Source organism: Panthera uncia, chromosome C2 (assembly GCF_023721935.1).
Source record: "Panthera uncia isolate 11264 chromosome C2, Puncia_PCG_1.0, whole genome shotgun sequence".
In the NCBI taxonomy this organism is placed as follows: Eukaryota; Metazoa; Chordata; class Mammalia; order Carnivora; family Felidae; genus Panthera; species Panthera uncia.
In genome coordinates this window covers 92853398-92871178 of record NC_064810.1, presented here as the reverse complement: position 1 = coordinate 92871178, position 17781 = coordinate 92853398, and the positions used below count along the sequence as shown (strand labels likewise).

The following is a 17781-nucleotide window of genomic DNA, read 5'->3' as shown; positions in this document are numbered from 1 at the left end:
TTTAACTTCATGGAATGGGAGGTCAGGCTTCAGGCACTTCTTTGTCTGGCAATGGACAAAACCAAAAGGGCTCTGACCTGAATCTCGCATCTCTTTCTAATCTACCGCACATGAGGGACCAGAGACACCAATTACCGATGAGTCACAAGAGCAGACAGAAAACTGTTAGTAGGTCTTGACAACCAAAAAAGATGCTTTGGAAAAACATGTGCTGGATGCCAAGTATGCAAGAAGTGTACCTTAGAAAGCGATGCCATTGTGTTAAGAAAAATGGGATTCCTGTCCAAGTGGCCTTGTGGGATTTCATCTGTGCCATCATCTATACTGGTGAAGCAGCTCTGGGTCTTGAAGCATCGTTTAAAAGTCTTCAAGAAAAATCACGAGGTGTATATAAACAGAACCATAAATTTTATGTGGAACTTGGTGCAAGCTGTCTTCATTTATCTTGTGTGCACTGGCAGTGGTCGGAGTGCAACTGGCCTTGGGAGGACTCTCACCATTTGAACCGAGATCCTAGTGGTCATCTGTTTCTACCACCCAGTGGAAGCAGGAATCCATACTACGGTTCCCCGGACTGGCACCCTAGAATGATGGCCACCTGCTAGAACCTGGGTCAAGACTATGACACGGGCAGGCTCAGTGGATTTATGCATGATTATCAATTTAGAGCAACAAGAACCAAAAAGCTCTAGTGAAACTTACTTTGGGGGGAAGGCTCAGTTTCTCTTTGTAAAAGAAAAATAAGACGAGCCAATTCTACTGACAAAATCCCCTATGGGAAGAACTAAAACTAAAAACGGAAACTAACTGGTTTCAAAAGTAAAGAAATTTTTATTAAAATGGAATTAACATGAATGAAAAGCACAATCCACCCCCCCCCCAAAAAAAAAGAAAAAAGAAAGGGGGAAAAATGGGGCAAAAAAGGAGGCGGGGGCGGGGCGGGGGGAAGAAAACAAACCAGAAAGCTGAGGATTATTATGAGCCATGAGAACAATAGTCTGAAATACTCCGCATGGCACACTGGGTCTCCACGGGTCAGGGCTACGGCCTGTCCTGATGGAAGAAAATATATTCTTGAAGATAAAAGCTTCCAGGAGTGATTTAGGTATCTGTTAAGAAACACAGCTTTGGTAGGGGACCTTTTAAATTTAGTTTTGCCTTGTACTCAGTGTAAAATATTTGTACAAAAATATAGAAGGCATGGCTTGATGTTTAACGTCTGTGTTTTATTGTTGTTGGCACCAGAAAAAGCTCATGTTCTATGTTATGTCACTGTACATACTGTAAACAAGACTGCATTAATATTGTTTTATGAGTTTTTGTTTCAATGACTCTAGATTTTAAAAAATACATTCACAAACTACCTTATGTTTAAACACAATGATTCCCTTTTATTTCTTAACTGTACCCAAAATCCCACAATAAAAAAATCATTTAAAGCTGTGTGTTTCAAACTCATCACTTAGAAATAAAAACAAAACATAACATAAAAACAAAGATCAGTTTGCAACATAATTTAAAGAAGCTTCTGGTTCAAAATACCACAGCAGCAATATAAAGAGCTGGTGGCAATCGCATTTGGGGGTGAGACCCAAATCAATATATTTTGTCCATGTTGGCATCCAATTACAGTAGTTGTTAAATTCAATCCACAAAGTTATTGCTGAATTTGTTGCATGGAATTTGTGAAGATAGATTGTTCAGCAGCAGAACCACAGCAGTAAAAATGAGAACAGGGGGGATTTCATTGCTTTTGAGAGCTAAAGGGACCATGGTGAGGACATCTTGGTGATCACCTGAAGATAATCCTCAATTCCATTCTTGTGTGTTACCTGTTTAGAATAAATGCAAATGATAACCACCTTTACAGGAGGGGAAGAATCATTTACTTCAGAAACTGGAATAATTCCCCATGCCCTTACCCTGTTTGCCTAAACCACCAGATTGAGATGGCTCCATTTTCCTAACGTGTATTTCGTTCTCATTAATAGTACATCAGCTGCTAATGTATTTAGGCAAAATCAGTAGGATCACAGACTTTAAAAAGAAAATCTGTTTACATTAATTGTTTTCTTCAGAAATAAGCCACATTTGTTTTTGTTGTTGTTGGATTTTTTTTTTTTTTTTAATTTTTCCAGAAGAACAATTTGGTCAACTACTGTTTTGTTTAAAAAAATATTAAATACACCTGAGATTGCCAGTTGAGCTCTCTATATGTCTCCTGGAGATAACACTGCTGTGATGAACAGTGAAACAAAACAAACAAAACGAGGTAGGTTAAAACAGGAAGCGCAACACAGATCGTTTTGCAACACCTCGATACCACAGGCGGCCATGCTTGTAGCTTTGGAAAAAAAAAAACCCAGACAGTCACGTAAAAGTTCAAATCATCCGAGTAAGAGTTTATAAGGACACAAGTCAACCTGAACTAAATACATACATATCTCTGCACAAATGTTGTTTACCGTATGTTGGGTAATTTGGAGGAAGGTAAAATGATTAGGGTCTCAGAAATTTGGCCAAAGCCTTGTTTTTAAGTTCTATCAACTCTGAACCAATGGTGCCCGCTGTGTCTCAGGCAGGCTTGGTAGTCTTGTCCCTTCTCTCACCAACCCAGAGAGAACACAGGCAGCTCAGAAACATTTATTGTTATTATTTTTTTTCAGTCATAGTTTTCATTTTCAGAAAGTGGCACCCTCAGGAGAAAGCTGGGAATGACCAGGGCTTGGATGTCATTCACTCCCCAATTCCCAGAAAGAACTCGACAAAGTCTCCCTCCTAATGAAGCCCAAAGCAAATGACCTCTTAGCTGGAGGCTTTATGCATTAAAAAAAAGAATGTGTATATATATATATATATATGTATATATATATGTGTGTGTGTATATACATACATACATATATATATACATATATATATATACACACATTTTTTTAGCTTGTTTCCCAGAAGCTCTTTTTGTCTGACCCCAACAGTCATCCCATCTTTTGCCCTGATCTGTTGCATAATAGCTGAGGGAAAGTTGTGTTACGGAGTCCCTCAATCGTTAGAGCCAACTCGACTCAATGGCACTACTATCCTATTCCACACATTCCATTCTGTACAGGGCCATATAAAAACAGGACCTGTCAGACTCACAAAAATGGTAGTTGATTTTATTAGTCTAAGGCTAGTAGTTTAGCCATTTAAAATCTATTTCCCCAAAGAGGAGAAAACTAGTATTTTTCTTCTCTTAAAAATTCATTAGCCAGTTGCTATCAAAAAGCAATCTTTTGGGTTGGTGAAGGCAAAAGAGTTCTAAAATTACCCCACTATGCAATTATGGCCTTCAGTGTAAGGAGATAAGGTACATTTATTGTGCTGTCTCTCACCATTTGAAATTGGAAATTTTACAACATCTCGTATACTTAAAGCTAGCAGGCAGAAGGAATTAAAAAACAGACTCGTTTTCTCGGTATGCATTCTCTCCCCATTCTTACAAAGTAAGGGGGTAAAGAAAAAAGGTAACAAAACAAAACAAAACAAAACTCAAAATCCACCATAACACAGCTGAATCATAAGAGCACACAATATTTGTTTCTATCCCTAACTCCGAAGGGCACCATGGTCCATCTCTGTCCACAGACAACGCAGCATTCTTGGGGATCTCCTGGAAATTCCTGCCACCTTTTTCTCTCCTTCTCAACCAGGCTGCAACACTGAAAGATGGACTGTGGGCTGTACTGGGACGGGCGGAGAGAGAGGAAAAGGGGAAAGCGGGATGTTCAACCAAGCCTTCTGATTCTGCCTCTAGACTGGCATAAGTCCACATGAGTTATGTTCTTTTTAATTAGAAATAACGCCATGAAGATAAGTGCCAAGTGCTCTTCTGTTACCAGTTCATCATGGAATTTCTGTTGAGGGTCATGAAAAACACTTGGCTACTTCCTCCAGATCGCACGGATGCAAAAAATACCTGTTTGAAATTAAAAAGAAGTTAGTTCAACTGCATGGTTTCTTTTCCTCTTTTCTTCAACCGTCCATCCATTTTCTCTCACATGTTCTATCCTTGCCATGTGTCAGCTCTTAAGACTCAATGGCTGGTGTTTATAAAGTGCCTTTTAATACAGTGCATCCTCTGTAAACACTCCTGACTTTATTACTATGATTGTTACTATTACTTATTGTGGTACTGGCCTTCGGGAACATGGGAGGGGCTATATATTGATTTGCAACATCCCTTAGGATGCTTATGTTTTAAAAGGGAGTTTCGTGCTAGGGAATGTGCTAGACTTCTGGCCTAGAACACAACAGGTCTTTTGTTAATTTCTGGAAAGCCATAGAGGCTTTCTCCCATACTGACAAGAGGGCAGACTTTGGGACTGAAGAGAATCTTTTCAAATTCCCAAAGTCAGTGGGGGGAGGGGGGGATTTTGGGGTCAACTGACTACTATACAACCTCAGTTCTCAATTTTTAAAGTTACGAAAAAAAATTATGTCATCAGATAGGATAAGGTGTTTAATGCCTATTCATTTGGTATGCCAAAAGTTAACTCTTGGCTTGTCAGCTGGTGCAGGCATATCCTAGGAGATAATGGCATTAATAGAACCACAGTCCATTAGGTCTGGGTCTGTGAAATCATTTTATCAAACAACTAAGAGAAGTGAGCAAAATTTGGGTTATTGCTTGTTTGAATGTCAGTGAACCACTGCCCGAGCTAAATACTATTCTGGGCTGTGGCCTAGCCCTTCAATCAGCCAACGCCAAACTTTGGTCCAAGGCATTTACTTTTGTCACTAGTGTAAAGTCTCTGCTACCTCATTTCCACAACTCCTTCAGAAGAATGTTGTCTCTCCCAACAACGACTTCTTACAAAGTTCTGTGGAAATGCTTGGCATTCAGCTAAAGCTACGTATGTAAGTACAGCTACTGTTAGGGTCAATGAATCAAAATGTGGAAGCACAGAGGACCCATGGAAACACAATGGGGGAAAGAAAGGGCTGCTGTTCTCTCCAGGTTGTGTGCACCCTCGGCTCTAAACCTTGGGCCCCAGATACCGGTGTGGTCCCAGCCGGCTCCTGAGGGCATGGGCATGGCTTGAAATCGGCTTGCTGGGGTTGGTCTTCTATGAACTTGAGTGTGGTGGTCTATGCCCAGATCACTCCTAGTCTTATGATCCCCAGAGACTGGATTGGGGCTGGAGTTTTGCCAGGGGTCAGGTCTGCTTCCTGGCATACTCTGGTAAGGCCCTGGAACCACCCGTGCCACCCACAGCTACTGTCTATCCAGACCACACCAGGTCAGAGTAGTTGGCCAGGGTTGGATATAGTCTAGACTCACACTCCCAGGGTTGGACTAAGACCAATCAGGCCTCTGGCGTGCTAGGGCGGACCAAGAGATGTACATCTGTTCAATCCATCACATTCTTTACTACAAGTGTTTATTCCTGCTGTTTGGGGGACAGCATTTCTAAGTTGGCCATAGTCACAAAGGATGAATTCACAAATGAGCACAGCTTAGCTACTAACACTAAACACTTTGGGTTGGTCTACACGGAGGCCAAAGGAGAAGCAGTGTTGCCGAAGAATACCCTTCTGAGGCCACTGATCATGCCAGACGGACCCCACCAATTTCACTGCAAAACAGTCCCCCTATGACACTTTGGAAGAAACATGGCTGGAATGACACAGGACATGGCACTAGTTGAGTTTGTGATGGTGCATTTGTTAAGGAATGGGTGACAATTTTTGAAAGTTTATATTTCTATATGTCCAATGTTTTACATTTAAAAGTGGATATAATGTGATGGGTTAGGTTCTCATGGTGACTTTGTGACACGTCTAAAAGTGGAGTGTGAAGTTGACCCTGTGTGAATGATTAACGATGGGCCAAGCCTCCCAAGTGCTTGGGAGAATTTGGGATGTCTGCTGAGTCATCGCAAGGCCTGTGGGCCACAAAAGTTACTATGGGTTTACAAGAAATTTTTGGAAGTTTTAATGTCTTTTTTAATATGTGAATACTATATTTTGAGGGTTCACGTGAATCAAACCAAATAATGCCATTTGAAGATAATATTGATTGTTTAACACAGATGTGATTCAAATCAGTATAAAGGAAAATGAAGGTTTCACAGGTACCTGGTGGTCTCTTAAAATGCAAACACTAATGCAAATGTTGAAACGGATTTACCTTATCATTTCTTTCACATAGAAACTTTAACCTTTGAGCTCGCTTATGCATAAATACTCCATCCAAATGTCCTGTTTCCACTGACCGGATCTCAATAGCTTTCTCGCCCCAGCCCATTATCTGATTGGAATGAATGTAGGCTGTCAAAAGGAATTTCCAAAACTGCATTAAAAACATTAGATGGGCAATAACTCACAGCATCTGTTCACATCTTAACCACAAAAATGACAAACGACTTGAGATAAACAGACAAAGCAAGTCTTACAAGTGTTATTCACAGACTTTTTTTTTTTTTTTTTTGTGGGATCAAATGGTTGTTTCACATTTCTTGACTTTCGTTTCATTTGGGGGGTGTAACTGCTGAAGGAGATAAGGAATGGTTAACCTACCCACAGACGTGGGCATTTCTCCCCATTGGAGCACCACATCCTTAGTTATCCGGCCATAGGTGTTTACATACACCCCCTCATCCTCATAGCAAACAAGCATTTCCATTCCATCTGTTTTAGGCAAGATGACAATGGCATGAGGAGTGATATTGCCCTGAATCTAGGAGACAAAGAAAGGCCAGGTATTATTCTTTTTAAAAAATAAGACAGCACCCTGACTATTAATCTCTAAGAATTGTACAAAAGGATCCCTCCCCCACCCCCATTTTCATTCTAGAGACTGACATTTTGCCCTGCTTTGCTTAATTTAACCACTGATCTGTCAGATACCCCAGCATACAAATACAAACTTCGGCACTAGGTCGAGAATCCAATTCACTTGTTCCTAAAACAAACGACTACAACTATGGAACACCTACTATGTGCCAAGCACTGGGCTCCTTACATGCATAATTCCTAGTCCTTAGGACAGCTCCCTGTGGTAGATATCTTTTTGGATGAGGCACCTGCATGTCAGAGGGGTTATGTAAATTGATCGTAGTTGCACTGATATTTGGTGGTAGAATTGGGATTTGAGCTCCTGTCTCATGGACATTAAAACTCATGTGTTTTCCATCTACTTCTAAAAAAGATGAGGGGAATGAAAATCAACTGAATCTAATGGGAACAGCCTAAATGGGGTCAAAGGGTGGGACCCAAACAGACGCCTACAAATAGGCTATGAGCATACAACACAGAATGTTTTTCTGGGTGCCTACATAATGCAAATTAATGGCTTGTTTAGAAAAAAAATTCCCCTAGCCGAGATGTCATGGTGGTCCAGTAGTTGCCTGGCTGGGTAGATGAGAGGATCAAGGATGCTCATAGTGAGGCCCCAGTCACCTCACTGAGAACATGAGCTGTGAGTCCTGTGTGCATTTGCACATACCTGTGTGAAAAGCTCTGACACAGTAATGAACACTGCGTGCGTGTGTGTGAGGCAGCGTGTGCGCATTAGGCACTGAAACAACTTTTTTCAATTGTTGTGCTTCTTTGCAGTAAAGTCTTTAAACTCTCAAAATACCAATCAGCAACAGATCAGGCCTCAGACTTTCCTGACAGCGTCTATGGTACGTTAGCCTTGGGATTACGTACAGGAAACACAACTTGCACCGCACCAATCCTAATAAGTGGAACCATGTGTGGCATTTCTGTTTAAAAGTCAGGTTTGGGGCAATGTGTCAGTATAGCAATATTAATACTACAATTTGCAGGGGCTTATGGCAAGTACCTTAGAGGTATTGCCTCATTTAATGCTGACGATAACCCTCTGGAATAGGTCCTTTAATCCCCGTTTTACAGATATGGAAGTCAAGGCTTGGAGGGACTGTCTAATGTGCCCATTACTGCACAATGAGTACATGCTAATGCCAGGGATGCACTCCAGTGTCTGATTCCTCTATACGATGCTCCCCTCAAGTTGAAGAGAGCAACAAAGATAGCACAAAGGGGCCACTGACTTCCCATGTAAAATGAGCCCATCTCCCTTCAAAAACTGAAGCTAGGAACTCATCTACTACACTTTTGCTTCAAAAACACAATTTATGCCCCTGAAGGAAAAATATCATATGCATTTTCATCTAAAGTCCAACGAGACGACATGTCTAATACATGGCAAAGAATTGCTGTTATGTGTTACTCAGTTTCAAGCAGTCATAAAAATGAAATTCACATGTTTTGTGTATTAAAAGCATTGTCTATTCAGTGGAGGCTAAAAGTCCATCTACTTTACCGATTAGTAAAAATTAGCAGGACTTCCGCTAAAAATGTGCAAGAGCAAATCTCTTCCCGCATGCATGTTGTTGTACACAGAACCTGGACAGCGGGCTCCCAGGAACTTACATGAGATGGGATGTAGATATCATAAGAGTTTCCTGAATCAACATCAATTACATGGAAACCAGTGTGTGAACCAAAAATAACCTTTAATCTTTGACCTTCTTCTACCGTGAGATCAACAAGCAGTGGCTTGTGCTGGAGATCTGCAAAAGACTTTAAAAAGCACCCCATGAGTGTCCACATCGTTCAAAGAGGTTATCTGAAAATTGTTTTCTTTTAGCCAAAGCCTGGTGGAAGTTAGTATCTGATTTTCTTACACTGAAAGTCCCAGAGATCCCTCTTTCAGCTTTAGGTCTATTCATATTCTGGCTCTAGGAGGAAGGGTCTAACATCCTTTTGTGCCCCCGTCTCTACCCCTTGTCCTCTAGGGAAGAGAAGTGGTTTACCGTTGTCAGTTTTGACAGTGTCATTATACTTTAAAACTTGGCATCTGGGTGCTGCTGTTTCTTCCTGTTTATTTCTGGCCTTTTCCCTCTGGGGAAGGTACAGTCACTTCTCTCTGGCTCCTTTTCTCCCCATGGAACAGCCGGGCCCAGGCATGGCCGTTACCCTTTCAGAGATAGCCTGGGGTAGACAGCTGGGCAGCTCTGTGCCTAGTCTGTTGAGGATTAACGGGCATGCTCTGGTTCTGGTTTTCCCTCAGCGAGTGAGTGAGCATCAGACTGGCACCTTCTTTAAACTTACTGTTGACATCTGAGACTTAGGTTTGGGCAATAGAGAAGGCGGGGGAGGCTGGAACATCATAAGACTCATGACTTATGTTGGCTAGTTGGGCTTAACTAGGAAGGAAAAAAGAGAGCTCCAGCCAAGTTTATCAAGGTCCCATGTGTTTGAATCCAGAGCCCAAGCCCCAACAAGCTGTCAAGCATTCCTCTGTTTTCTTTTGCCATTATTCCTGCACAGCCAACCTTTATTGGGTCTTGACATCTGGGAGAGACTTTGTGAAACCACAAGTGCCTCAGCTTTATGGCCATCGCCACCCAAACGGAGTGCCCTTTCTTCATCTTTTGCTAAAGGAGTCTCTGACTAGGGGAGGCCCTGGCCTCATCTCCTGCCAGCTCCAGTCCTCCCTGCTCCAGTCCTTGTCTTTGCACTGGCCTCCTTACGGGCTCGGTGCCACAGGTGGCATTTTGGCTGGTAAACCAACAGCAGTAACTTCCCAACCTGACTGGGAATGGGAACTTTGAAAAGCGTTCATGGACAGAGATTTTGGCAGAACAGCAGCATTGCTCCGGCTTAGTTAGGAGTTATCCCTTAAGTGTTATTACTAACTTAATACATTCCAAAAATTTCTCTCCATGAAAGTGGAGGGGAGCCTATTTCCTTTGATGTACCTGCCTTCCTGAGCACCTCGCAAACGAGCCCCTTGCACTAACGGAACAGGAGTGGGGTGATTCCGCCCCAAAGGGAGCCTCCTAATGTTTCCAAGGCAGCTTCTGCCCTTACATGGCATAAGTGGCAAGAAAGAGTACATAAAGGGTCAAAGGGAGACAACAGTCACAAGGATGGGGAGAAAAAGTGAGGGCCAATGCGCTATAAAGAAAGTGAGAGACACAGGCAGACAGAGACAAGGAGCAGAAGATTAATTCACGTGGGCTGTGGATAGACTCTGCAGCTCTGTAAACACCAGAGTGCTAGCAAGTACTGGTCCTTCCAGCATCTGGGGGGAGGGGTCAGCTTTCACGAGCTGGAGTCCACGACGCTAGCATATCCTCATCACACCCTTACTGAGTGCCATGAAGACTGATCCAACCATGGTGGGTACAGACTCAGATAAGGTCAAAAACGAAAAGCAGAATGCAGAGAAACCAAGCCATTTGTATGTAACCACATTCAGTATTCATTTCAGAGAAGTCCGGTAACATTGGGGATATATGCTCATTATGTGAGTTTTAGGGATTTTACCCCAAAAGGCTTATAAGGATGAGAAGATTTGGAGACATGGTTCATCCTTGAGATTTGGTGCTGCCATTGGTCTGCCTTTTTCAGATGACATATCAGAGAGCACCCTAGTTAGGTGGCTTAATAATGAAGTTTATTGCCTAATATCACAACTAATGCTTTGCTCAGTAACCATCCCATACTAAATGTCCCTAGGAGATGATGATTTATAGACCTGAAATGAGGGAGGGCACACCCCAGTTTTTTCCCCTTTCATCTATCCCCCCACCTCCCAGTTAATTTTAATTTGACTAACTCTATAGCATTGATTGGTGCTTAGTCTTTGCTTTTGGAATAATAAATCTATATAAGAGTTCCTATACTTTTAAAAGGGGTTTATTATATATAAAAAAATTGGTACTGGTCGATGTGTGAGACAGATCACTTTGTTAACTGGTAGGAACTCAAAATCTAAAAAATCCCTTCTTTAGATAATCACATGCCCACTTACCTTAAATGCCATGAACTTATGATACGGTTTCGGAGCCCAAGCATATATCTCCACAGCATTCTTTAAGGCAATCACTAGGAATTTAATCCTTTCATATTTAACTGTAATAGAAAAACTATGAATTAAAAGAGTATATCAACTTATTCAGGTTTTTGCATTACTGACTGCGTAAGCCACGATATGGGAGTATACATTATAATTGAGGGTGATGCTCTTGGTGTGAGATTTGCTCATAGATACAGATTGAACTTTCTTTATTTTTTTCTTTAAAAAAATTTTTTTTTAGCATTTATTTATTATTGAGAGAGAGAGAGAGAGAGCGAGCGAGTGAGCATAAGCATGAGAGGGGCAGAGAGAGGGGGAGACACAGAATCTGAAGCAGGCTCCAGGCTCTGAGCAAGCTGTCAGCACAGAGCCTGATGCGGGGCTCGAACTCATGAACTGCGAGATCATGACCTGAGCTGAAGTCGGACACTCAACCAACTGAGCCACCCAGGTGCCCCTGAACTTTCTTTAAAGTACTCGGTCTGCAGATGCTTGGGGTCTTTGGCTTTACACTGAAAGCTCTTCATCTGAAGGCTTAGGACTCTCTTTAATCACTAGGTCTAGATGTGAATTACTCATTGTAAGAAGAATCTGCATAATAGCCTTCCTGTTCCCTTGCCTGGCTTTCATAGTCACCCACACGGAAGATGCTGAGAGCTGGTATGGCCAAATGGTAGAAAAATTAGCAAATGGGTAGAGACATAAAGTGTGCCATTTGCTTATTATTCAAATTTGAATTCCAATTATTAGGAATTTATAAGTGATGAGTGCCTTTATAAAAAAAGGCCCTAGAAAGATCCCTCTCTCCAGACACTACATGAGGTTGTGGCGAAAAGACAGCTGTCTATGAATGAGGAAGCAGGCCTTCACCAGACCCTGAGTCTACCAGCACCTTGATCTTGGACTTCCCAGTCTCCAGAATTGTGAGAAATAGACTCTTATTGTTCATGGTATTCTGCGGTAGCAACCTGAATAGGCTAACACAGTCAGCAGTTATTTATTTTATTGAATACCTGGATGAACAGAATACTTGTGTCCTAAAGAAACTGGACAGCCCAGGGCAACGAACTTAATTCTTGCTCTCTGAGCTCTCCCTTCTGTTTACATATTCTGTCTTTAATATACTTTCAACTACTTCTTCAGCCACTTATTTCCATATTTCTAAATAACATATTTATAATTTTACTGATTTTTTTCATTATAGATATTATCTATCGACTTGAGAGTATGGAAAGGATTTAGTTGATTAGAACTGTCTCCTCTCTGCACTTCTCTCTCTCAAACATACACATTTCTTCCTCACCCACACCAGTGATACAGTTATATTTTAAATTTTTGGTGAAATCAAGATCCCATGTTGAAATTATTATTGTTCACAGCTAACACATAATAGTATGCCACAACCACATTTCCTTTTTGGTTTTCCGTCATTTTTTCCCACTTCCTTATTGTCTATGTATCTATCTCTGACCACGGAGACTTTCTGCTGGTACTGTAAAGGCCTTCGGTACAGTCAAACATGGCAGGGAATCTATTAGTCACATTTTATTTTTCCTGGAGGCATCCCTTTTGGAATGCTCCTTGTTCTACTCTGCTTGGACTGACTCCTTTCTAGGCCTCTGTAGAGTTGTCATCTAAATTTCTTTCCCCCTCATTCTGGGTATTTTCTTCACCTTTTACCTGGATTCCTAGGTTTATTCCTTTATTTTGGTGGAATGCATCGGTCAGTAGTTTCCTGAGAAATAGGGTATGGAACATAAATGTTTGGAGAACCTGCACATCTGAAGGTGTCTTCATGCAACATTCAAAATTGACTGGCAGTTTGATGGCATGGTGGTTAAGTTCTATGTGTCAACCTGACTGGCCACAAAATACCCGGATATTTGGCCAAACATTGTTCTGGGTGTGTCTGTGAGGGTTTTTCTGAATCATATCAACATCTGAGTGGGTACACTGAATAAACCAGGCTGCTCTCCCAATATGGATGTGCCTCATCCAATCAATTACAGACCTCAATAGAATAAAAAGATTGAGTGAGAGGACACCTCCTGTCTGACTATTGAGCTGGGAAACTGGTCTGTTCCAGACTTCAGATTGGGATTTACACACTGGCTCTCCTGGGTCTCCAGATTGCTGACTACAGATCTTGGGACTTCTCAGCCTCCATAATTGTGTGAGGCAATTTCTTATAATAAACCTCTCTCTCTCCCTCCCTCTCTCTCTCTCTCTCTCTATATATATATATATATATATATACATATACACATATATACACACACACACACATATACACATATATACACACATACATACTTGTGTATATATGTTTATATTTATATACCTCTTTATATATATACATATATATATATATATATATATATGTATATACACACGTGTGTGTACGTGTGTATCCTATTAGTTCTGTTTCTCTGGAGAACCCTATTTAATACAGATGGTTTATAAAATACCAGTTGAAGGCTTTGTTCCATCTTCTAGTATTGCTGCTAAATCTCAAGTCACCTAATTCTGTGCCTATTATATATAAACTATTTATTTTTTAATTATAATCTGGAAGCTTTAAGGACCTCCTCATTTCCTGGGTACTGAAATGCCATGTTAATATATCTTCCTGTGAATCTTTTTTTTCATTCACTATACCAGGTACTCAGTGAATCCTTTAAAAAAAAATTTGTTAATGTTTATTTAATTTTGAGAGAGAGAGGGAGAGAGATATAGAGAGCGAGAGACAGAGTGAGTTGCTCGAGCAGGGGAGAGGCAGAGATAGAGGGAGACACAGACTCTGAATCAGGCTCCAGGCTCTGAGCTGTCAGCACAGAGCCTGACGTGGGGCTTGAACTCACAAACTGTGAGATCATGATCTGAGCTGAAGTCAGATGGTTAACCAACTGAGCCACCCAGGTGACCTTATGTGAATCTTTTAAATTTGGGATTTCAAGTCCTTATTCTAGAAATTTTCTTATATTTCTTTTTTGATACTTTCCTCCCTTTCCATTTCTTTTCTTTTTCTTAAAACTCATGTTACTTGGGTAACTCATGTTACTCATGAAGCACTTGGATTGATCCTTTTACTTTCTTACCTTTTCTTGCCCGTTCTTTATGTCCTGCTTTCTAGGAGACCTCTCATCTTTATCTTCCGATACATTTCTTACACTTTTTATCCCAGCAGCATATTTTAATCTCTAAGATTTTTTCTTGGTCTCTGAATGACCTCCCCTGACCCTGCTCCAATGTTCTGTTTAATGATCCTTATGCTTCTGTTCCGGAAAGAGTTTTTCTAATTTCCCTGAGGTTATTAAAGTTTCTTTAAAATTTTTTTCACTCCTCATTATCTTTGTTTTGTCTACCGTCCTTTCTTTCTGTTTAATTTTCCTTCCTGTTAGCGGATATCCCCACATCAGGTAGTGGGCTTACTCACTGCCAGGCTTCATGTGTGGGTGGTTAGATAGCAAGCTTTTTCATGGCACTTCAAATGTTAGTACCTGAACATCTTTTCTTTCCGGCTGTTTAGTTTCTCCAAAACCAAATCTTTCAGAGTCTTGCTTGGGAATATAAATATGGTCGCCAACATTTTGGGAGCTAAACAGGGCTAGAAGGGGTGCGTCTGTGTGTGTGCGTGCGTGTGTATCTGTCTGTCTTTCCTGGCAATGCCGTATTCCCACAATTCAGATTGGTTGTGGCAACTTCTCATCCTCTGTTGCAGTGGGGGAGGACTTGTGGTCATCACCCATCCAACAATCCTATTTGCAGTTCCTCCTTCCACCTCTATCTCAGATACACCTGGGGCCTCAGACCCTGGGCCTTCCTGGGTTCTGTTATGTGGTTGGATTGATGTTGATGCTGTTCCTCACTGCAGATGTAGACTTCAGCATTTCCTGGTCATCTAGGTTAGGTCCTCGTCATTCAACTGTTCTTGTTCGATTCTGCTGATATCTCTTGTTTGCTGGTCTCTCTTCTTCTGGTCTCATGTCCTTGTGGGTTTATGGCATTTTTAATTCCTTCACTGTTATTTTAATGAGTATTTGGAAGGGAGTGGACATAAATGTTTAAACTGGAGCACAGGACTTTATTCTGAATGTACTCTTTGAACTTGATCAATCTGATGTTTTTGGAAATAATGCAAGTATACCTTAAGTTCCAACAACATCTTAAACTGGTAACAAATGCATCATCAATACCTGACTGGAAAAAAATGGAATGATTCTGATTGAGTAAACAAGTCCACGTCTTGACACTTACCAACTTTGTAATGTATGCAGCCTTCCAAGTCCCCAACTGTGATCCAGCCTTGTTTCTTTTCTACTTCTGGGTCGTTGTGTAGTATTCTGTTTCTTAGCCATGAAAGATAGTAAACTCGTAGCTTATTCTTTTTTCCTGTTGAAATAACAGAGCTCTAATTTCACACCCCTATGACAGCATTTTCTCTCAGTCCTTCCCCATCTCTATTTTATTTAATTCATTTATTTTATTTACAATTGTGTATGGTGTAAAGGCACAATAACCAATGTCCCAGCATCGTCATGTGTTGCCTATGCCAAGACTTATGATTAAAACACCTCCAAGTGTTTTGGACAAATAACCATTTTATAATTTGTCTTTACCTTCAGGTTGTTTCTTATCTGAGCAAGCTGCTCTTACTCTCTCTTCTCAATGCAAAGGGCAGTGTCAAGACCTAACTGTGTAACAGAATAGTTGATCAGAGTGCCAGAACATTCTAGATCTAATTACACGAAGGAGCGTTGATAACTGGACATTTTACTATGCTTATGTGTGACTGCACATAACCTTCTTTCCCTCACCTTCTAACCTAACAACATATGTTAACAGAGAGCTTCTTATTCGCCTCCTCTATTACTTTAAAGATGATAGCTGGTGGTAGTTTTATTTTACCTAACAACAACAACAAAAGAATTGTATACAGAGACAAGAGAAACAATTAATGAAGGCGACCTGGGCTCACAAGATAACCCTGGACACGTTTATGATTCTGGGATCACTTACTAAACAAAAATAGGAGAGAATGAGATGTGTACTTGGAAAATACAACATTCCCGTTGGTAAAGCGCTCCTGGGGCAAGGAATTCTGTGATAAGAAAACATCTTAAAAATGTTGAGGGGTACACAAGGAGCAAAATTTAATATACCCTATGAGATCATCTGAGTACCAGATAAGAACACGTGCCTTGGGGAGGCTCTTCCTAAGTGATCAGACATTTAGGCCTGTGGGCTCTACTTCTTGGGTACTTATTTTCCCTTGATTTCTCTTAGGCATCAAAAGATGTTTTATATTTTACAGATGTGATATATATAAGAAGAAGAACATTTATTTATTTTTTTAACTTTTAAAAAAAATATTTATTTTTAAGAAAGAGAATTGGGGGAGGGGCAGAGAGAGAGGCAGGCAGAGGATCAGAAGCAGGCTCCATGATGAAAGCAGTGAGCCTGACGCAGGGCTCAAATTCACGAACTGTGAGGTCATGACCTGAGCCTAAGTCTACTGCTCAACCTACTGAGCCACCCAGGCGCCCCCAAAATTTATTTATCTATTATTTTTATTTTTTAAGTGTATTTATTTATTTTGAGAGAGAGAGCGAGCGAGCCTGTGTGCATGAGTAGGGGAGGGGCAGAAAGAGAGAGAGAGAGAGAGAGTGAGAGAGAGAGAGAGAGAGAGAGGGAGAGAGAGAATCCCAAGCAGACTCTGTGATATCAGCACAGAGCTCAATGCTGGGTTCGATCTCATGAACCTTGAGTTCATGACCTGAGCCGAAATTAAGAGTCAGACGCTTAACAGACTAAGCTGCCCAGGAGTTCCAGAAGAAGAAAATGTATTGAAGCATTACACACTGGATTTGACAGGAGAGTGCATTCATAAATGAAGGAAGTCACTGTGTAGTTGCTATTCCTTTTTATAGACAGAGGCCCAGAATTGATCCCAACAGCTAGGATGGGCAGAAAGGCCAGTGCTTCCTCCTTTCTGTGCCAATGCAGATCAAGAAGGAGGGCAGTTCAAGAATCATTTGCTCCTATTTTCGTTTTCTACTTTCCCCATCTACACTTCATGATAAGAGGAGACGGTTACGTTTTTTAAGAACGGGGATACGTCACTAACAACATAACGAAGCCAGAATGTGAACTTTCTGGTATCATTTCCACTTTCGGTAGGTGAGTGACAGTTGTACGGTTTTAAATTTGATTTGCCGGTGTAGCAGTCAAGAAAGCCATTAGCAAGAACAAAAGACTACATTGAATTAAACTCGAATGATAATACAAGAACAATTTACTCAGTTAAGTCTTATTTGGAGAGAATAAAAAGAGATGAAACTTTTGTGGAATGGCAAAAGAAAGAGGGAATTGTAGCATCAAGTGAAGGTAGTTTTTCAAAATGGAAATACAGCTCAAGAGTTAAACTTTATTCAAGGTTGAACCCAGTAGCCCTGTGTCTTCTCTTTGTGAAATGATGGCTGAGTATAGAGCCCTGGTTCTCAAACTTCGCGGCGCATTAGAAACAACTTAGGAACTATGAAAGCTATTGATACCTGGGCCCTTCTCCCAGGCATTCTGACCCTACTGGTCTGGGCTTCTCCCATCCATTCAAGTGGTTCTAATGCACAGAGGTGCAGTGGTTTCATACTGGGTGGGATGGGAAGGCAGGGGAAAAGGGATATTGATTAAACTTCTTCAAAGATCATCAGAAAGAACTTTCAATAAATACAGGCTCCTTGAGGTTACATTTTTAACCTTGCCAAAGGGTAACTTGTTACATTTTTAACTTCACTTCTGTGTAGGCTTTTTTTATTTTTTTGAGTTCTTTTTGAGAACCAGAAAGCTGCAGAGTGTAGCAGGAATGATTCCCACATCTGATTCTCTTTGCAGACTCAATCACCCAATGG

General features: G+C 41.0%; 1 protein-coding gene across 3 annotated transcripts in view; it reads right to left on the bottom strand.

Moving 5' to 3' along the window:
• Positions 1 to 1205: 1205 nt before the first annotated feature.
• The window catches only part of TNIK (TRAF2 and NCK interacting kinase), a 393469-nt gene continuing 376893 nt past the window's right edge, over positions 1206 to 17781 (bottom strand). For all 3 annotated transcript variants that reach the window (XM_049628573.1, XM_049628571.1, XM_049628572.1), the window contains 6 exons: positions 15131 to 15265; positions 10829 to 10929; positions 8440 to 8589; positions 6559 to 6718; positions 6170 to 6309; positions 1206 to 3955 (listed from right to left, as the gene is read on the bottom strand). In XM_049628573.1, coding sequence (XP_049484530.1) covers positions 3872 to 3955; positions 6170 to 6309; positions 6559 to 6718; positions 8440 to 8589; positions 10829 to 10929; positions 15131 to 15265 — 770 coding nt within the window. In that variant the 3' untranslated portion in view covers positions 1206 to 3871. The remainder of the gene's footprint in view (positions 3956 to 6169; positions 6310 to 6558; positions 6719 to 8439; positions 8590 to 10828; positions 10930 to 15130; positions 15266 to 17781) is intronic.